General features: G+C 38.6%; 1 protein-coding gene across 14 annotated transcripts in view; it reads right to left on the bottom strand.

Moving 5' to 3' along the window:
• Window positions 1-22966, bottom strand: part of LOC122637012 — a 206638-nt gene that overhangs the window by 26342 nt on the left and 157330 nt on the right. For all 14 annotated transcript variants that reach the window (XM_043828812.1, XM_043828807.1, XM_043828813.1 and 11 more), the window contains one exon: window positions 14632-14710. In XM_043828812.1, the coding sequence (XP_043684747.1) occupies window positions 14632-14710 (79 nt within the window). The remainder of the gene's footprint in view (window positions 1-14631; window positions 14711-22966) is intronic.

The following is a 22966-nucleotide window of genomic DNA, read 5'->3' as shown; positions in this document are numbered from 1 at the left end:
ATAGGCCATTATTCGTCTTATCTTAAAAAATAAATTGAGCTACATTCTTATAAATTATTATTTGTTCCGAATTTATTGTTTATGTTATTTTTATATAAAGAAGAAATATTTTAGATAGAGATGATATCTCGTTTCATTTTAAAAATAGATAACACAAAGTGTATTCTACACACATACATACACATCCTAGATATAACACATGCGCGTGTGTGTGGAAAGCAGAAAATAGATAACAAGAGTTAATAGAAAACAGATAAATGTAATTGACAAGACAACGTTACGTTTTATATTTGATCATGAGTGGCTGTTATAAATATTCATATTTCCTTAAAAGAACAAAAATAACAAAGTGATCGACAAATGCTAATTTATAAATGTTTACATATATAGCTATAGCATTTGATTATGCCACAAGACAAGAATTAGAACTATTTTTTGTATTGTGTTTTTTATTTTAATATTCTTTGAATATTAATTCATTCAATTTGATAATGAATACATCGGCAGTTAATGGCTGCTATTTTTAACCCACACTTTTTTTCTCGCGCTGTTTTTCATATAATTTAAAATCCTTAGAAATTGTACAATTTCGATCGATGAAGGTATACATCCGAATAGGTATTAGCAAAACTATATTCAAAGAAAGAAAGTATAGTTGAGAGAAAAAAAGAGATCAACAAATGCGAATTAAAACGAACAATGAATTCTGCGAATATCGTTGTCACGTTCCGTAGGAAGATGAGAAGGAGAGAGGGGGGAGGGGAGGAGAAGCATATGGATTTATGATTATCAAAACGAAAACTCCCTCAAAATATTGGCCCTTGTCAACGAGTAAAAGTATTTCTTGTATTATTGTCTCTTATGTGATATAACGCGTGTCTCGATATAATACAGAATAGATGAATTTTCTTAATGCTAGAATTACAATAGGATATTGATCGTTAGGATCAATAGGATATAGATTTAGAATAGGTGGCATCTATTTTAAATCTAGCGTTAAACTTTGCCAAAGTTTCTTTCAACGGTGACAACATTTAAAAAGAAAGAAAGAAAGGAACGAAATAGCGACAATATGACGTCAAAGTTAGAGGAATAAAAACAAGAAAAAAGAAAAACAAAAAAAAGAAAATGGCCGACGCCCGAGAGATCGAGCCAATTTTCGTAGTAAAAAAATGGACTCGCAGGCACGAAGCGAGCCGTGACAGAAATTGAAAAAGCGTGCACGACCGCCGAAAGCTCCAACGAGATTCGCGATGGTACCGGGGGGACGGAAGGCTGGTCGGAACGAAGCGCGCGCGCATTTTAAAAACCCGGAACGTCGAAATCCGAACGGTCACGCGTATCGAAAAATGATGCCGCAATTACGGTGGTAGCATGCCACGTTAGACTTTTTGTCGACGAAACTTCCGGACGGTTTTACGCCGGTTACATTTTTCATTCGGAAAAATTTTCTCCCAACGGCAAAGCCAGGATTATTGATTGACGGTGTCGCTACCGGTCCTTTCGTTCGTTTTCAAAATTTCGCGCCAAGTGAATTTCCAGCCAAGTGAATCGTTCGTTTTGCCCTCTTTTATCTTTACATTGCTCAACGGAGTTCACTTTTTCTTTCTATTCCTTCGATTTTCTTCTAGCTGCAAATGAAATTTAAAAAGGAGTGTACGAAGGCACGCCTATTTCAAAAGCAAAAAGAAAAAGAAAAGAAAAGGGAAAAAATATACGACGCGTACCATTTAAAACTAAATTGTATGACCGGTGAACTCGAGCATTTTTTTATTCCGTATAGTTCATTATTAAATTAACTATAAATTCATTTATTCATGATATTCTCGATAGACAGGTATATCGAGTTATCGTTAATAACGCAGGAAGAACGATCGATAACGCACGAATTGAAATGGCGTTATCGGCCTAATGGCGCCATCGCCTCCTCGTAATTACATGTTCATTTTTATGTCAACCGACTTAATTGAATCATATTATATATTTTTTAATATTTTACAAAAAGAACTCGAACAACAACGTGGCCTGTGCGTTCTTGCAACATCGAAAGCGAATAATCCTGTCTCTATCGTATCTAATATATATTACGCATCCGTGTTTGAAGTGTCTCTCTTAAATCAAAAAGATCTATGAAAGCAAAATCCAACCTTCTTCGAGTTTATCTTTAAAGTAGATCCAAGTAGTAGAACCAGAAGCAGTATTGTTCTTTAGCGTTAAAATAGTTAAACCGTATCTATAGGGAGTTTCGAGTTTTCGACTTTACAACGGATTACGTGGGTTATGATTCGCGAGGGTGCGACCGAACGTGGTATCGAGTTAAAAGAGACACAAAGAAAAGCTTTGAAAAGTCAAGTACTCTTTGCTTTCAACCGTAGAATTTTTGAAGGATACGCACCGAATGCGAAACATCTGTTTTCGTTTTTTCGCGAAAAAATAACGCGACCCTTTTCACACTCTCAGCCATTTTCTCTGGCAACTCATAGTGATAGAGAGAATGACGCGACCCTTGATCCTGGCACATTATCGACAAACTACAGGGACAAAGGGACGCTGATAACAAAAGAGACGGACGACGTCGAGCGGGAAAGTAGAAAGAGGCCGTAGTCGTACGGACGAACGTTGGTATCGCCTCAAGTACCTATACTTTTTCATTGGTATGTGCCATGTATATGATGTACAGGGTGACCTATGATCCCTTTTATTCACCTGGAAAGTTACCATCATATTATCTTAACCAAAAAGTACATTACCTTAAGGCATTATTTATCAGACGTTTTATTGCATATCCAATGTATCCAATAACTATTCGCGTTAATCATTTTAAAACTATTTCTTATTTTTCTTTGCCAAAGAAAAAAATCAAACTGTTAGATAAAAATTATTTATGATATGGCCAACTAATCTTTAGTTCAGAATTATAAAAGATTGTTTGAAATTAATGAAAAAGGGATGTCTTTGAATTTAACCAATTTCCGATTGATCAAGAGTTGAACGGTTCACCCTGTACATGACATAGACCTATACTATATACAATATGCGTTTGTCTACGTGCAAGAGAGAGAGAGAGAGAGAAAGTGAGAAGGATGCGCGAATCGATGTTTTCTAGCTGAGTTCAGCGCGAACGTGATTTTCGAGCACTCAAGCGAAGTGGAGAATGGTGTCCACAGCACGTGCCTCTGGGCTAATCCAGGCATCGTCATTCCCGTCTGAATACCGCCCTCCTAGTCCTATCCTCTTCTACTCCCCTGTTACGGTATATCCTGTGATTCCTGCGGGGCACGCAACGCTCAAATGGAGAAGGAAAGAACTTTTCGTTGCTGATCGCGTTTCCTTCGGAAAACAGTTTGTGGTGATATTGGTAGTGATTCGGAAAGAAGAGAGGTTGACTGAGAAGGTCAATTTTCTCTCTTCCTCTCTCTCTTTCTTCTACTTCTATGTCATACTTTTTCTCTTCTTTCCGTACCTTACGAGACACACTTGTCTTACACTAAATGCGTGTACCATTATTGATCCTTTGTTCCTTTATTTGGACTGTGCGCGTCTGTGTGTATGCATTCGCCTTCTTGCCTCGAGAAAAGTAGGATTCGAATTTAATTAGGAAGGGATCCGGATTTTGAAGTTACCTTCGGGGCTAACCTTGAGCCTCTCACATCTTTGTTTCCTCTTCTTTTTCTTCTTGATCGCGAGCGATTAATCCAAAGGATCGTGACTGCTTTCTCTTTGGACTTCTTACCGGGCGTTTAATTGAAAAAGTATTTATCGCGTTCTTTTTTCTTCTTTTTTGCTCTCTCTTTCCCTCTCTCTCTCTCTCTCTCTCTCTCTCTCTCTCTCTTCTCATTAATATCCTGTGGTTTTTATCGTTCCAAATGATTTTTCATCCTTTCTCAATTTGATTTGGAGAATAGCAATACTAATCTCGGTAGACAAGACGTTAGAAATTCGCCAGTTATACCATCCTTTCTCTCACTTGTTTCACTCCTCCCCCCAACTTCGTTAAACGTCTTTTGCTTTCGCGACACGTACCCTGTTTGAAGCGTGAAAACCGGAGATAACGCTAGAAATCCTCTGGATATCCTAAAATTGCTTCGAATGCCATATACGTTTCTCTCTTATACACGCCGGAAACGCACTTAGAATATTTTCGCGACGCGCGTCTCTCTCACACACGCGTCGATGATACTCGATACAAAATACTCTTCTTCGTTCTCTCAAACTCCATCGTGTTTATTCTGTCACGTGGATAAATCATCGTTCTTTGGTATTGGGGAAGGAGGTAGAAACGCATAATAAAACGCGTTTGCGTAACTGTGCGTTTTTTTCGAACCGATCGAGAATCGTTGGATAAAACGATTTATGCTGCTACGTAATTACAGTAGGAGTAGACATTCCGCTGATAGTTACGATCGCAAGGATCATATATCGTAAAGAAACGTTTTCTAAATCCCTATAATAGGCAACGTTTCATACTTTGCTGCTAGTTATGATCGACCATCTATCGGAAAGAAAGTTGTTCAAGCCTCTATGATAGATAACACGATCGTACACGTCTACAACAAAGAACGTTAATATCTAAATACAGGGGACTTGAAAAGTTTCTTACGCTCGTAGCAGCAATTATCTACGTAATTATAGACGGTACCTAAATGAACGTTATCGATAACGAAAAGATAATAATAAACGAGTTCTCGCTTTTTTCCTCTTTTTGCAAATTTTACAGTTGGATCTTCATCGAGGAGAATGCAATTTTCGAGAGTTCGGAGTTCATGCATATCCAAGTATCCACGTCCACCTTCTATTTCGCTTTCGCGAGATAGAAGCACGAGCGCAATTATCGCTGAGTATTCATCAATCCGGTACCGTTTCCAAGTCGAAATCCCTAGGCGATGCCACGCGCGAATTCGTAGAAACTGACGTACGTCGGACAATATTGACGCGGCTGCCACAGGAGAAACTACTTCTCGCACGTTGCACGTGTACACACTAACGAAACCGCCAAGCGGAAAATTAACTCTTTGGTGAGATTGCTCGAGCCGTCGAATCGAAGAGAAATCGTTCTTGAAAGATTAAGATTATAAACCGTGTGTTATTTTTTATATGCCAGTTGATTTTTGTACTCGCACACTACAAACATATAATGGATTGATTAAACTTGGGAAAAAATGAAAAAATGGTCGATAATGAAAAATCAACCGTTTTACCTATAATATATTATATATATAAGCGCGCAAGGTAAAACGGTTATATATGTGTGTATATATATGTACTGTCAACCACTTTAGATACTTCCATTATCATATTAATTAAACGTACACGGTCGATGACCGCGATTCTCTCTCCATCCTGCGGAAAATAACATCGACGAGACAAAAGACATTCCTTTATTGAAACGCGTCGTCTCTCCGTCCGACGAAAACTGAATCGCTCGATTCTCTTCTTATCAAGAATCAAAAGGAATTAAGTAAACCGAGAAGGAAGCCGAGATTTAATCGTCGTTCGCGTTCACAGACTGACGTACTATCCGCGAAATCTCTATGCTAGCTAAATATAATGCCTCTTTGCCTCTCTCCCTTTTTCTGTCCCTCTCTTTCTGCAAGCGACCTTAGAGCCAACAAATTTCCAACGAAAATGTCGCTTATATCTCCTTCGCGTATTTCCTTTTCATAGCTGAGAAGGAACTCTCATCGAATCGAGTCTCTCTCTTTCTCTCTCTCCTCCATAGATGTTCATGAAACGCAAACACAAACACGACGTGGAAAATCGAATTTTCTTCTCGATCGCCGATGCATCTTTCGGACCTTTTTCCTGAAAAGGAAGAGATGGGAAACGAAAGAAATATAGGATGGAGTTTATTTTTTACGAGAGCAAAAGTCTAGTATGAAAAAGGAAGTTTAAAAATATGGAGCATCTTTGTAATAGGTATGGAATAGATATAGGATCCGGCCGTGATCGCGGACAAGGTTTTATTGCCGATTGAACGAGACGGAGAAGACGAGGATGTTCGCGTGGTACTACCTTGCGAGTTCTACTAGACAGGCCACGCGAGCACAAACAGCTTTCTATTTCTCTCTCGTCATGGACAACTATGGATCTCTGTCTCTCTCCCTACGAGCCCCTAGCGAAACACCGAAGAGCATATTTGCAGACCAGTCGAGCGAGTTCTATCAACATTTCGGTATCGTTAACGTTCAATTATGTGATTATTGAGAGGAGGCTCGAAGCATCTATGTGGACTTCTCTCTCTCTCTCTCCCTTTAGCTACCTCCGCGTTCCTCTTCGATGGACGCGCTCTTGAAACGATCGACACGTGTCTTTGTTCATGAGGTTTACGGGCAGAGGGCACGGCGAGTCCCTCCTCGAAACGTTCCCCTATCCTACCCTGGCCGAGGATGCTGTTAAAACGCGATTAAATTGCTTTTCGCCCGAGTGATTGCTCGAGCGATATTCGATGGTCTATGAAGATGTCTACGTTTCGTTAAACGTTTTCAAATTCTCCTATCTCGAGGAAAAAACTCGATGAATAATTTCTTATATCAAGAGAATTTGATATTTGTTTTTAGAATGATTTTAAAAAGGGCACAAATGTTGCATATAATATCCTGATTCCATACATTGGTCAACGATCGTTATTAATAATGTAATGAAAATAAATTAATTATGCCGGATAAATGGACGGTAATGTTATAAAGTTGTTAATCCTTTATTCTCGATACAAGAGATTCCAAATAATAAACGAAATAGAGCGATGGTATGGAAAATGTAATGTTTGACATTAATTATACGTACATATACGACTGATGAACATTGTTTAACGCGTTGACTGCAGTGAAAGTCATCGATGAATATCCATTGGTAATAATTAAAGCAGAATCTCGGGAGAATTATTTGTGTAGATGATTAATTAAATCTTGAATTTGAAATGATTAAAATGGACATATTTATAAATAGATAATGGCGTAGAGAAAATTTTTCACTTTGAAAGGATTTTAGTTGGGATTTTCTACTACTATCTTTCGTTTGAAAGATACACCTTTTGATAAATCGCCGATCGATACTTTGGCTTTAATTTCGAACGAACGAACGAGTGTTCCGAGGTGTGTTCAATGTCGAACCGAATACTAAGAATTTATTTAGGTCAGAGATACCTTTACGCGACAGCTGTTAAAAACGCATCTGTTTGCAATTGACACGACGAGTTGAATTCTAAGAATTTATTTAGGCCAACGATCTTTCTACAGGTAGCTACATATCGAAAATACACCTTTTCATTATTTATTGCAGACCCACATTCTGAGAATAAATCTATATCTCTGCAACGGCTGACAAAAATATTCGGGCGTGACACACATTGTATCACAATTTTAACAACAATTAATTACACATTTAGTCCTTTTTAAAAAAGTTTTCGACATAACATTCATTGAATTCTTCATTGACATTTATCCATGCTTGTTATAAATATTATACTATACAAAATTAAAAACGGAAGCTTTTTAAGCGATCCCGTTACCAAACTATAGCAAATGATATAGGAAAGTGATGATATTAAATTTAACGTAATATTAACTGTACGCGTGTCACTAATCAATGTTGTTTAACACATAGTCGGGGCCTACCGAGTTATGCTGCGGTTTGTGGTGGACCGAATGTTATCGAGCTACGCGTATTCGGGATATGAATAGCAGGGAGAAGGAATGATCGTGCATGTGTGTGTGTGTGTGTGTGTGTGAACGCGTGAGCGCGCGTCACTGTACGCGCATACATATCTCCTCGCCGTTCCTACCGTGAAATTAGATATTACTCGGACCGTATATCGGTTCGTTTAATTATCGCCTCACCTTGCGATTAACCGTGCTTAACGCGACTCGTTATAAACGCAATACGCAAATCCACGAGAAGAGGAGAACGCGTTCTCGCCATGAAATTTTCTACTCGCTTATTGCGAAGATGTGTCCGCGTGCGTGCTTGCGATTAGTCCTCGAGATAGCTATGGTCATTTAATTAAAATTGTATCGTTAGCGCGTGATCTCGTTATAACTACGTTCGATCCTCGAGCGTTCTCCTATCGAGTCAAATTCTCATTCCCTATGATATCCTAATTTTAATCGCATTCGATCGTATATTTCATATCGCGTTTGATTTAATCTCGATACTATTTTGCTGCGTATAACTTTGCATAGAATCCAAATTCTTTCTAATCTTTCCTCATTCGAGCAATGTTTCATATTTATAATCGTAGCGTTTTGTAACGTGTCCCATTTATAACGACATTTAAATTCGGTTAATATAAATCAAATATGATAATATTCTTCGATCGAGAAAACTTTCTCGGACGTTCTTGTGTAGAAACGTCGAAACGTATAATTTCGATGTTTCTAATCTGAAAGGAATCAGTGGGAGGAAGAGAGTGGTAATAAAGCTTGCATGATATCAACGGCGATAGAAAAGTTGAGACTGCTAAACGATCCTCCTAGTTCGCTTATCCGCCGGTATATGTAAATGTTGACGTGTTTCCTGCTGGAAACACGCACGTTAGCCGGCAACTCTCTACGTGTACACGCTCGTGAACTTACACACTCGCTTCTCAAAAGGAAAGTCGTGTTATCTCATGTAAATCTTCACGGTGGCACGATAAGCGTGAATTTCACCGCTTGCTTATTAATATTTATGTCTGCTATGCGAGTGTATGCGTTAGGATGAAAGTATAACTGAGTGTAAAGAGAAAAAGAGAAAGAGAAAGAGAAAGAGAAAGAGAGAGAGAGAGAGAGAGAGAGAGAGGGAGGGAGGAAGGGAGAAAGAGAGAGGGAGAGAGAGTAACAGAAGAGTTAGTAGGTTGTACAGGTTGTTACAAAAATGTCTAGTCAAACTTCAAAATATCTTGGCAATCCTTCTAGAAAAAGGATTCATCATTTAACTTCACGATGATCGATAGTTTGAGATTTAGTTTGTAACCATCTATTTATACCGCATCGGAACCGATAGGAAGCATGTCACAGGATGAACTTAAATATACAGGGTGATCCACTTTGATCGATTTATTTTAAATGGAATTGCATTTACTATCGAGTTTCGTCTCATCACACTAATATCTATAAGCATCCAACAATCAATTGACGCAGTCGAAAAGAAAAAGAGAAGAAAAAATACTATATATATATATATATATATATATATATATATATATATATATATGTATGTATGTATGTATGTATGTATACGTAATACTCTCGTCATTGGGTAGACACGATTACCACTTAAGTATCGATTCTTGCTTAGGAGAAAGTAAACCAATTAAGGGATTTTGTTTCCAGGAAAGAGAAGGAAACATAGTGGCAAGTTTCGAAATACGATTGGAATATTAATATACTTCTCTCTCTCTCTCTCTCTCTCTCTCTCTCTCTCTCTCTCTCTCTCTCTCTCTCTCTCTCTCTCTCTCTCTCTTTCTCTCTCTTTACCTTAAGCCATTCAACGAGCAAGCGACTGTAGCCTTTTATAGTCTGACCTGCTCCAAGGAGGATACGATAAGAGGGGAGGAATATTAGTTAGCATTGATACTGGAGGTGTTCCAAACACCTTTCCCAAATCGATACGCTCTGCTTTCGAGGCAACTATCTGTGGCCGTTAATTATTCTTATCCGCTGTTCATATAAATTAATCTAACGTAACTTTCAACGTATGTGTGTATCTTGTAAATGGAATAAATGGATTGGGTCGTGTCTACTCTTGTGCACGAATTCATTGTTATTGTTAATGATTACCATGTTTATTTGGAGAGTCTCAATTTGTCTTGTTTAAATCAGGATCATAAAGTATTCACGATAAGGAGCAATTAAGATCATATCCGTGCTCTTGTTAACATCTTTTACGATCCACTTTTCCATCTCGAACAGTCGAAAGAAAAAGTCAGCGAGCGTAGGAACGCGAGAACAGAATCGTTTAGTGGATAAGAACGAGGAAGGTTGTTCACGAAGAGCAATTAAGCTTGCTCTTCGCCTTCCTCGCGAATTCTTTCTTCGCGTTCACGTTCCTTCCTTTTGAATCTTCCAAAGCACGAATAGCTTTTTGTGCGCGTCGTTTAACAGCTTCCCCGTTGTACAGCGAAATAAGATGAGAGATAAAGAGTAACAGTGGAGTAGATGCGGAGGACGAAGAGGAAAACGCGATACGCCGGTTTACATCGTATCAGAGTGTTTTCAGCACTGACGGGAAGAAGACGAGTACCGTAAAAGAGAACGGAGAAAGGGGAGAGGTGGATGTGCTCGCCTACCGGAAAGGAAAGTGGTCCGGTTAAGGCATTAGTTTTGTCTCGAGGGAGAAAGCCGACCGTACTAAAATACCTATACCATTGGCCATATTACTCGCGCCTACCTTCGTTAGTTCTAGGTCAAGAGCATTAGTGGAGATTATCGAGTCCCCTAGGCACGACCGCCGATGAACGGTAGGATCGTTTCTGACCCACCTGAAATATTAATCCCTTGGCTATTATACTGGCAACCGATCGTTTTGTTGATCGTCCCAAAGTGCCAATATACATGCACTCCTCCGGTATCTCATTCTTTCTCATTTTCGAGACTGATCGATTAATGTTGAATCGAACGAAAGAAATTCATTCGTCCGGTCATTCGTACGCATCTACGTTTTTAATATCTCCGACACCGAGGTGCTTTTAAAGAGAGAACTTTTGAATCGGCCAGTAGATTCGGCAAGGACCGTGCGCAACAGAGTGCCAGCTGGATAATGGTGCGTGCCAGTGACGTTAATTATGTCCACGCCTCACCCTCTCTCTCTCTCTCTCTCTCTTTCTCTTTCTCTCTCTCTCCCCCTCCCCAAACTACCTATCCTCTTTGCAAGTATAATTTTTAAATGTTCCCCATCCGTTATGCTGCGGACACGCATACGCATTAAAATATTGCGCTTAATATGCAAATTTATTTGCCGTAAAGCGGCGAACGGCATTTGCATCTTCGACTGGAATCGAGTTTGCCAGATAAAACGCGTCTGTTGGTATTTGCGTTCGCTCGAGGTTGAAATGAAAATATATACGTGCCTATATCTAGTTGCTTGCACGGTCAAGGAAATTTCCCTTTATTTTACAATCTTCATCGACGAGTAACGACCGAGCGAACGAGAGAAATGAAATCGAGATTGATGGTTATTCGTTCTTCGAATCAATATATGTTTATACGTTAATCGATCATATTTTACTAGGACCAGCTTTCGAAACGAAACATTGTCGTTCTTCGGCTTTTCAAATTACTTTCTTCCGTAAAAAGTGGAACCACCTTCTTCTTTTTACCGTAGAAATACTTCGCGCTCGTCGGACCAACCGTAGAAAATTACAACGACGAAAATCACCTGGAAGACTGGATGAAAGGTAGGAAGCTTTGAGCGGCCGTAGTTCTGAAAATCGTTGCGAAACTGCTTTCTCAGCGGGCGGGAAGGCTGATAGGCAGTCGAAGAGAAGACGAGGATGACGAAATGGGAATAGGAGGAGGAGGATGAGGTAGGATGACGAGTACGGAGAGCCGAAGAGAAAAGAAGGAAAGGAAGAGAGGGGGAGAGAGGGAAAGAGAGAGAGAGAGAGAGAATTGAAAGAGTAAAAAAGGTGTGAAGAACTTGCTCGCAAAAAGGGTATCGACGTTTCCCACGATGCTATCTGTCGCAGACATCTTACGGATAATGCATCAGCCGCTGGAAGATATGTTTTCCGCCTCCTAGTTTGTCTCTTTCCGTCTCTCTCTTTTTTTATATTCGGAAAAAGAAAGAAAATGTCAACTTTGCTTCTTTACTTTATTTTTGTCCATTCGATGAAAAATTCCTTCGATATTATTGTTTGTTAATAGTAAAAAAAAAAAAAAAAAGAAAAAGGAAAGAGAAAGGAGAAAAAGAAAAGAAAGATAAAAAGGAAAGAAAGAAAAGAATAACGAGTAAAAAAAAGAAGCGCGTAAATGACGAAAGAGTAGGAAACAAGGAGACATCGGATCTGCTCGATATCGAGCTACATCACTGGCTCCGCGCGTATCGTCGGTTTTACTACTGCAAGTAGTAAGCAGACGAGTCGAGTAAGACGAAATGGTTCGCTATCGCGCCGCCTCCGACCGTTTACGAGCGAGAGAGTGTATTCAAAGAAATGCATATTATCGTAAAATCTAGGATGGCAGATATATTCACGTTAGAAATGGCTTCTATCTCGTTACGATTCTATGTGCATCGAGTTGATACTTTCCAAGGGAAATTCTTAAAATTTCTTTCATAATTAATTAATTTGCGACGAACGATCCACGTTGCTGTCGGAGTTACGATAAGTTTCTCGATTATCGTAAATTTCCATGAAATTCGTTTTCTAATACGATAGTAAGTGAACGCGTCCAAGTGATATAACTCGATGTATCGACGAACACCAAGTTTGAAAGTAGAAAAGGAAAGTATTTGATAGAACGTGTGCCGTTTCGAATAAAAGCAAGGATAGGCGAGATGGAACGTCGTTTAACGGTACGAAACGAACGCGTATCCCGCTTGGTCTCGCTTTAACGTCGAAGGATGGAGTATTTTCAGGACGAATACCACGAGGGAGTGCAAAAGTTTTATTCGATCTTTCTTCCTTCATCCTTCTTCCTTTTCTCCGGTAGGTCCATCCCTTTTTCACCCACGTACCACTCGAAGCTCCGGGCTAGCTACGAATTTCATGATGCCTCGGACGTGCAGTTATTTCCTAGATACCTACGTGTTCGACTATCAAACACACGCGCAAGCGCGTCGAGATCGCGTGGATATTCAATACGTATTGTATTGTACATACACACGTGTATACGTGGATTGCGAGCCATATACCAGTATGGGTCTTCTAAGCTTCCTTGCATATGCTTGTTCTCTCTCTCCCTCACTCTATCTTCGCACACGGCAATGACGAACACAATAGCCCGTGTGGCGATTTTACCGTCAAGTGCTTTCCTCGTTCTCGTACCGAGCAGAAGACAATTCAAACGGCGGTTGTGTGTCCCGAGATGCCTCGGTATTAAATGACGCGACGGTATAAAGCTGGCCGGTGCTTTTGCGAATCGCTCGGAATACATGGACGTGCGGGGAGACGAGGAGGATCACCTTATTTCCTCGATCTTATGGTGTAATAGAGATAGAGAGGGAGAAAGCTGGATATCGAACGCTGTTGCGAACGAGCGAACTCCGATTTAGGGCGCATCGATAAAAAATAAGAAAAGTAAGAAAATTTTCTAGGGAGGAACAATGATTTTCCTAACAGATAACAAAGATAAAATAGATCGAATTCAGAAGATGAAACGACCGAAGAAAAGTAGATCCTCGTATTCTAACTCCCCTCGGTAAATATATTGCATATTCCTTAGTTAATTCTCTCGTAGTTTAGTTGTTTAGTCGTTAATATCGCGAGAACGTCTGGGATTTAGCCTCGTAATTTTGATGATCCACTTTACGGTCGCGTAGTAAATTCATAAAGCTTTGATTAGAGGTCACCAACGTGTTAACTGCTTGCAACGTTTCACTGTGACTTCTCAACCCTTTGGGACGCGTGTTGCTCTACGTTTTTCGTTTCAAGTAACTCGTATTAATTAGTCAATAAGTCAACAGGATTATATGAAACGTTATACGTGTTAGCGTAAAGAAAGGTTCGCGTCCTTTTCCGGAGGTACGGAAAGTACAGCAGGCTGCATGACAATGTTCTCCGTTTAATCTCCCAAGGATTAAATTTATGTAGAGGAATGCGTCAATACGCTTCGCGGAGTCAACATTATCGTTATCCGACGTATCAATAATAAACATCGATGAATCAGGATCGGCTTAAAAGACTGCATTCATCGATGCACGTGTGTGCACATTATTTGCGTACGTACAAGAGAGAAAGAGAGAGGGAAAAAGAAAACAATGATCATTCGGGAAGATAATTTATGAAGCAAACTCATGGAGCTAATTCGTAGGAAGCTTATTCGATCGTTTCTTATCGATATGTATAAAAAATGTTGAAAAATCATTTCGAAAGGGAAAATATAATCTTTGCCTCGGATATCAGAATCAGAGTAGTATCATATAAAGGGAGCCTTTCGTCGAGCGTACACGTCGTTTTGTTCTCTCCTACATTCACGGTCACGTATTTCCAGTAAAACACGTCTTCGGTTGGTAGCGAGAGGCTTTCGGTCGAAAGTGGAAGAGCTTAACGACGTGAGAGACGCGAACGAGCCGAGAGTTTAGCGTTTGTTTCGCAACGATCTGTTCTGCTCTCGTTACCAAAAAGAAAGAAAGAGAGTGGGTTTATTCTCGGATAAGGCCACTTTTTTCTCCCTCCCTCTCTTCCTCTCTCTCTCTCTCTAGCGCGCGCGCGCGCGAAAGGCGAGAAGAGGATTTATGCGCTGGCTGTGACAAAGTTCTCGATTTCGTGACGCAAAGCTGTGGATCCACGTGATCCTACTGACTAGATGGCAACGTGTATAGCGAAGCGACTCTATCGTGTCCTTTCTCTCCGTTTTCTCTCCGTTTAGTTTTTCTTTTGGCAAACGATTCTCCTTGAAAATCGTATCACGTCGATCCCTCAGAATTTCTCTTGGCGTTGTCAAAATATTTCTCAACGAGCGAGTATGATTAAAAATGAAGATCGGTCAAACTTACCAATCGTTCCCAGTTTTGGTAACATTCTGACGCTTTCGGCCGGTCTGATGAGGTTTCGGCTCGGCTACCATATTGACGTCTGAAAGCAAACGAGAGAGAGAAAGAGAGATCTATAGAATTTTGTTCCATAGAGGGAAGTTTAAAATTAGTTTACATGTATATCGATATAGAGAACTATACAGAGAACTCGTTTTCATACTTATGTAACGCGTCAGACATGGAAAATGGAATAATGGCGAGGGTAATTAATACCGGCTGACGTTATCTCGAACGTTTGAAAATTCTCTTCGTCATTGCGACGAACGTGTGTGCGAATGCGCGCGAGATCCTTAAAACCGACGCAAATGACCGAAGCACGACTATTACGAGAAGAGGAGGACGTTACCGTTGGCGTAGACGATGTTTTACCGGATTCTCATTTCATTATGAAATAACGTGTCGTAGGAAGCGCGATAACGTGGAAATACTCTTCTTCGCGTAGGAGAACGCGAACGGTACGGGCCGGCAAATTAATAAAGTGCAAGGACGACAGGAGCGCTTGAGAGTTTCTGCAAACAGTTATTAATTTCGTCCCTTTGAAACGCGATTGTGTACCGTCCTCGCGGAGATACCACTAAGGTGGATAATGGATGCGCTCAAGTGATCAGAACGGTTGAGCCATTCTGTCAGCGGAATATCCTTTTCCGTGGCGAGTATCCCACGAGAAAAATAAATGACAGAGAAGGTATAGGTATGGTATATGTATATAAAGGGTGATACAGATTTTACCGATTAAAATTTCTTACTTACAGTTTTAAAGATAAAGGAGCGAAGATCCCTTCCACTCGTAAGAACGACGAGATCGTTTGGCCATTCGAGCATATCTTAAATGACTAATCGTTCACCGTCTTTTTTTAACGATGACTTTTATTATATCTCTCCAATAAATATCATCGTAAAGATAGATCGTTGAACGCATACGTTATATCGTTTCTTTATCCTCGTAGAGGACGCTAGAAAATTTTGAGTGAAAATATCTTGAACACCCTGTACACAATACGTATACCTATATACACGCTGGTCCATTTAAATCCGCTTTCCATGCAATCTCCCTCATTAAATCGTCCTCTCTTCCCTCTTTCCCATCTTTTTCTCTTTTATGGCTATCATCGATTATGATCCTCACGCGGTAAATACCAAGTAAAACGGTATTTTTGAAAGTTAAGGATCTCAAGCGTTGACCTAATTTTTTCTTTTCTTGATACTCGCCAAAGACAGATAGATCTCTTATCGTGTTTGACTTCAAATGAATTCGTATTTACCATCAACTTTGCATCTCGTTCGATGAATGACACGGGTTTCTAAGTTCGCTATCAACGAATTGTCATGCTTCTAGCTCGATTTACAGTTCAGACATTTCTTCCCGAAGGAAGGAGGACGTTTGACGTTTTAACGTTGATCAGAAGAAGAATGGACAGCTTCTGAATGTACCTTTTTCTATCGCTGTATGCATACACGAAACTCGTTTTTGTTCATCGCCGATCCGTCTTTTTCCATAATGGAACGACGAAAATCTAGATTGTCTCGAGAGAACCATTTACTCGACCTCACCTAGACTATTTACCTTCGCTTTCGTCACTTACGTTAATTAATTGAAAGCCCTTAACTCTATTGTCGTTTTATTGGGCAACTAAAAAAACTAGAAAACGAGGAAATAAATTTCACAAAAATATAAAGAGACCTTTTATTTATATTCAACGGAAGAAAGTTTAATTTAGAAATAACTTTTAATCATATACCAAGTCTCGTAGAGGAGGTAGAGAGAAAAGGAGAGATAGTGTAAGAGGAACGTACATAGCACGGTAGAAATGATTTTCAGCTGACATCATTGGGCAAACATAATTCCGGAGTAAGTAACGTTCGGCTGACTCTACGCTACGCGCTGCGGTGAGACCGCAAAACGCGCGCCTCCATCCGGCCCCCTTATCCTTCGTGTAACCTAACCAAACACGTCGTACACACGAAATTTCAGAGAGCGAGAGAGAGAGAGAGAGAGAGAGAGAGAGAGAGAGAGAGAGAGGAAGGGAGAGAATGTGTAAGCGTATACACTTGAAGGGCCATATCCTCAAAGGTCAGCTCGATTATCGCGAGTACTTGTGTGGACATAGGAAAGAGGAGCATGTTTACACGCTATACAAGAACGACAAGGTTGACGAAGAGATGGGAGATGTTTTTACGAGCAGACATGTTGTACGTGAATTACCGTCCCTACTCACGAAACGATTCTTTTCATTATTGTTAATTCGGTAAACACATTTATCTCTTGAATGATACGATTCGACGATGACACTCGTACGTACTAAAAGTTAATTCGGCCAATAAATCTGAACGAGTTATAATACAATTATGTCCTAAATAATGTAGAGACGATACGAATCGAGTATCACGGAAAATCTATCGCTGACTGTTTAATAGTCGATGAATTATTAACACGCCATTTGTCGATCGATAAATTAGTTGTTGAGTACAATGATGTTAAAAGCTCTTTTACTTAACAATTAAACGTGTAATAGTTTACATTCGAAAATCGAAGGTGTACCAACGGATTTATAATTAATAAAATATATTTATCTTTTCATCGATAATAATTATTAGGAAGAACGAGTTAAGAGCGTCGAAGCTTTGTAATGGTAAACAATCGTCATCGGGAAGAGGCGATACAGCTATCATTATCTTCGCTCTAATTTTTAAAAAACTGTTCTCGAGTCAGATAAGCCGAGTTTCAACTATGGCTTCATAAAACGCTCGTTAAAACGAATCCGTACGTTTATCAGGACAATTCCGAGCGTAGAAATGAAATTCGTAGGGAAAGGCTAAAGCGAACGTGGCAAAAAGGCGGTGTGAGTTTGCGTCAAGAAATCGGAACTACTTTCCTTAACTGCATAACCAATTGGCAAGCCAAGCCAACGAGGGCGAAAGAAAGAGAGGAAAAGAGAAACTTCCGATAATTCTTATCTTCGAAAGCCGGAGTGTGCAGAACGTTCCAGCGAAAGGCGCTTAACTTTGCCGAATGTTTTACCAAATGAGGCCGCTATCATCCGGTCATGGTTAAATATTCCAGTCTCTTTTCCTATTTTCCCTTCTTCCAGCCGTCCTCACCGCCATTCGAAATAGTGCACCTCGCGTTTTTTCCTCCGTTTCTCGTCGTTGACTTTTCAACGAGAGCGAGAGAGAGAAATACATATAAAATTACACGTATAGCATGTTCTGTTTATCTCGAAAAATTGGAATATCTCGTGAGGTACTCAGCTTACCAAAAAAATTTATACGAAGAGGCACTTCCTATGATGCCAATTTTTTTGCAGATCAAATGGCGAAGAAAATTTCAAAGCCAAATTCATTTTTTTGAACTGAACTACATATCTTCCTTTTCATAGTTCGATAGCATTTGTGGAGACGAATTCAATGACGTGGCATATGAGGTCATTTATTACTATAAAATACTGTTATAAATGACTGTTATAAATACTGTTATAAACCTACGAGTTCCTAAAAGGTATAAATTCTGTATCACTGGTTTTCGCTGCATGTTATAAACAAAGGTACTTCTTAATAAATTTCACTTACTTAATCAGATAATTTGAGAAGAATAATTTTTTGTTTAAAATATTATATTTCATTATATTGTATTATAGCGCTATTTATGTAATTGAATAAATATTTAATAATTGATAATTGTATAATTATTAAAAAACTATGTATTGTACTATGTATTATATTATTGATAAAAATAAAAATAAAAAATTTTAAGGTGGAAAGAAATTCGATATATTCTTCATTAAATCCTACCATGATTCTCCATATCTAAAAAATTGGATTTTCTATTTTAAATTCTGAACAAAGCGAAACATTTTCCCGCAAATCTAATTTTGTGTCACGATCGCATGAAACAAGAAGAGGTGATACGCAAAATCATACCACTTCCAGGTAAGTTATATTCTTCTTTTAAGAATTTCAAATTGTGGACGAAAGGAAAATTTTTCCCACGAATCGAATTTTGTATCAGGATCACATGAAGCGAGAAGAGGAGGCACGTAAAATCGTGCCACTTCTAGGTAAGTTGTTCTCCTGTGAAAAATTTCAAATTGTGAACGAAATGAAAATTTTTCCCCGCAAATCGAATTCTGTATCAGGATTACATGATCCGAAAGAAGGTGGCACGCAAAATTATACCATCTCCTTTAGCATACAAAATGGTAATATACAAAACTTAATTTGAGAGAAAAATTTTCACTTTTTTGATAATATAAGGACTGATTTCTCGGATAAGAAGAATAATGATAGAATTTAATAGAAAATTCTTCGGATTTCTTTTCAGCTTAAACATTTTTATTTTTATTTTTATTAATAATACATAATAAGTACATTTTCTTTGATAACTATACAATTACGTACTTAATCATATAAATTGCGTTATAATACAATATAATATAATGTAATACAGTATAATGCAATATAATACAATGCAATGCAGTATAATACAACATAATGCAATATAATACTGCTCTGAACAAAGGACGTAACTTCTTATCTCTCTTCTTTATGCTTTTGAAATTACTAGCTTAAGTAAACGAAATTTATTTCATAATAAATTCAGCTTTTGTTTACAACATGCAATCTAAGAGCCGGTAATCTGCGATATGGAATTATATTCTTTAGGAACTTACAAATTTATAGTATAATTTATAATATTTTACAATAATAAATAACCTCATATGGCACATCATTGAATTCTTCGCAAATGTTATTCAATTATGGAAAGAAAAATATAGTTTCATTTAAAAAAGTAGTTTCGACTTTGACGTTTCCTCCATCATTTGATCTGTAAAAGAAATTGGCACTATATGATGTGCCCCTTCATACCAAACAAATCTATAAAAAGAGTATTTTTGTTTCAGTCTCTCGCGAGATATTCCAATTTTTCGAGATAAATGAGACCCTCTATATATACATATATGAGATAACCATACACGTATATAGCTATGTATGTGTTAATGCCTAACCCGGTATTATAAAAGTACCAGCTAAGCTTTTCAATTTTTATCTCCTTCTTTCTCTCCCTTTCCTTCTTTCTCTTTTTCTCTCTTTCTTCTTTAAATAAATATCATGGCACTCTTGAAAAGCTTGAAATTATACGAGTAATTTCTAAATTAAAATGAACTTAACGATTAGTTCAATCATTTAATTTGGTTGTTGTGTGTTTAATTTTACGATAATAAATAATAAAGAGAACGATGAATTCGTTATTGTAAAGGGATGAAAATCGTTCGAATTGACAAGTCGAACGGTCGAGTACGACAGATTGTCGTGTAAATTATATTTCTCGCGAAATGAATTCGCGATTAGCAAGCGAGACGACAGGACGAGACAAGAGGGCGAAGAGTAACGTAAAGCGAGTTTTCGGCATTGCCGACAAACATGAATGGATAATGAGTCAGACGATAAATTCAATTTACGTCGCGAGAACGTTCAGAGATTTTCTCGTAGGTGCTCTCTCTCTCTCTCTCTCTCTATCTCTCTTTCGGCTTTTATTGATATGTCGATATAATAGGTATATTCTCTTGGATTTCACCGTTTTTATCACATATCTTTTGTTTTCCACGATTTTCTGATCAACCTAAGTGGGTTACGATCGTTTCGAATTCTTTCCTTGCTTTTTTTTTCATTCTTGCAATAGATCCTAAAGTCGTTTTCTTCTTTTATTTCTTATTTTACAAAAGATAGATAGTTTCGTATCAAAAAGTTTCCTGACGTGTTTCCAACACATCAAGGGATTTATACGGGATAATGGATTTATTTTTGAAAATAGAAGCAAGTTGTGATCGAAAAGAAATTGAATAGAGTTAATTCTACTTTGAAAAATCGTTTCGTTCTTGATAGGTTCAAATATACAATATATATATATACACACACACACATGTATGTATGTATGTATGTATGTATGTATGTATGTACACGTTTCACATATTTTTCGATTTAAAAATGAAACGATAAAGGTAACATTTGCGATACTACCATTGGAAAAGCAAAGTATTCTTGTTTATGTAAAAAAGACTCTTTAGCGTTAAAGGTAGACAAGCAAACGCATGCGTTCTATCCAATAGTCGGTATATAAAGTTTATATAGGAGAACGATCGGTTGTTCTCGGAGTATTCACAAATGCAAAAAAATCACGACTCGCTTAATTACTTCCGCGTTGGCAAGTCGGTGTTCGATAGAACAAAGAGAAATCTCTCGGTGCGATTCTGTTTTTCTCGTCGAGCTGTCGCAGAAATACGACTTATTTGACGTGAATGCAAAAGTAGAAAGAGAGCACGAGCGAGAACCATTACTCGTCTAGTACGCGTACCGAAGCATTCCTTTGAGGCAAATTGACGTACCTTTTCTTTTTCAAACTTCTCTCTTTTTCCAATGCCATACCGAACAACGATCAAAGGTCGTTGCGCGGTACCTTTAAACTCAGACGTTTTCTTCCGAATAATAAAGCTTCGAAGCTCGTTTACCGACAATCCCAGATCCTCTCTATTTCTCTTTCTATTTCCCTCTTTATTTCTCTTTCTTTCTCTCTCGCGCGCTCACGCGCACGCGTTCTTTCTTATTATCGAACATCCCCCTACTAACTGGCTCCTAATTAAAGAATTCCACGTGTCCTCAAATTCCAGGCAAGGATTTCATTGTTGAAACGTTCAATAAAAATTTTATTATTCCTTGACACTGATATTTTTTTTTAGTCTCAGCAACGATGAAAGAATTATAATGGATCGAACGATGAAATTTTCAAATTGAAAGAAAGAATAAATTATTATGTAGGAAGAGAAAAGAGAAAGAAAAAGAAGGAGAAAGAGGAAACCTTTGTTTGAAATCGATATGATCGAAGTGAGTATTTAAGGTTTATCAAAGTTATTAATTTTTATTCGTATATTGAATTATTGTTTGGTTTAACTAGAGATAGGTTTTGAAGCTTGAAAAAGCTTGCACGAACGGATGAAGAAACTGTCGAACATTACATAAAGAGCTTGAGAGAGATCAGTTTCCTCGTTAAATCTTGTAACGATGAAGCTCCTAGAGCTTGCCCTTTCTCTCTCTCTCTCTCTCTCTCTCTCTCTCTCTCTCTCTCTCTCTCCCTCTCTCTCAGCTCTCTTGCAACTTTACCTTCCCATTTGCTCTTCGAAAACAACAGCAATATCGCTGGCATAATGGTTGTACCTTTTCGAACATAGAAATTGTTCTTCACGGTAGTTCCTAATTTTATAGACGCGTAGCAAGGAAGATTATTCTCTTCTTTCTGGAAACGATCGACTCGCGAACGAACCAAAGTGCTAATTGATGTAGCTTGCTGTTATCTCCAAAGCGAAATAACATTATTTAACTGATCTGATATGGCGTTATTTTAGTCTTTTTATAATCGACTCTATGATTCCCATTAAGCTATATTCGTTCAAACTAAGGAGAGTTAAGTTCGACCAGTATATTTTACGTCGATAAAAAAATATTCTTTAGTAGTGCTTAGGAAGAAGTACGCTTTTGCGTTGCTTTATGCCCAAATACGACAAAGTGTTCGTAATTGAAATTGATTCAAATTATTATCGAATCTCGGTACAGATAATTACCCATTGCATCTTGCATTGGAACGAGCAAAGGTATCAACGATTGCCTTTAACAGACTACTCGAAGTCGTCGATCTAACGAGTATGTGCTTGTATCGAGGAAATTTCCATACGGGCGTAAAGGTATATTAACAAACCCCATTGTCTTCGAAATGCTAATTGGCAAGTATATACAGTTTTGAAGTTTAACCGATGACGTTCTCTCACTCTCTCGTTGACTAAAAGATAACAAACGTTTCTAGAGTTTACACGTCGAAAGTGGATGACACGAGTTTGGTAGGAGAAATAAGGAAAGCTTTCGAACGAGCTACTGCTGGGTACTGCAAACTCGTTTCCAAGCTGGTCGTATCGACTGGCGTAATCCGTTGAACGAATACCCGAGGACTACGAAGGAGACTTTACTTGCCACCACCGACCGTCTCGAATCACTATTCGGTAGAGAGCTACTATAGGTAGTCGTGTAACGCGACGACGAAAAGTGAAAAGAGAGAGATAGAGAAGGTTGTTGGGTAGGACAACGAACGATGTCAGATACAAATGCAGGCTCGTTTTATTACAAAGTTTCGGGAACGAGAAGCGTTGCTGATTATTATGCATCTAACGTCGTCATATTCTATTATCGTTTCTGCCGGCTACAGACATGGATCTCTCTCTCTCTCTCTCTCTCTCTCTCTCTCTCTCTCTCTCTC

Source organism: Vespula pensylvanica, chromosome 24, assembly GCF_014466175.1.
Source record: "Vespula pensylvanica isolate Volc-1 chromosome 24, ASM1446617v1, whole genome shotgun sequence".
Lineage (NCBI taxonomy): Eukaryota > Metazoa > Arthropoda > Insecta > Hymenoptera > Vespidae > Vespula > Vespula pensylvanica.
This window is presented reverse-complemented; position numbering and strand designations above follow the sequence as displayed.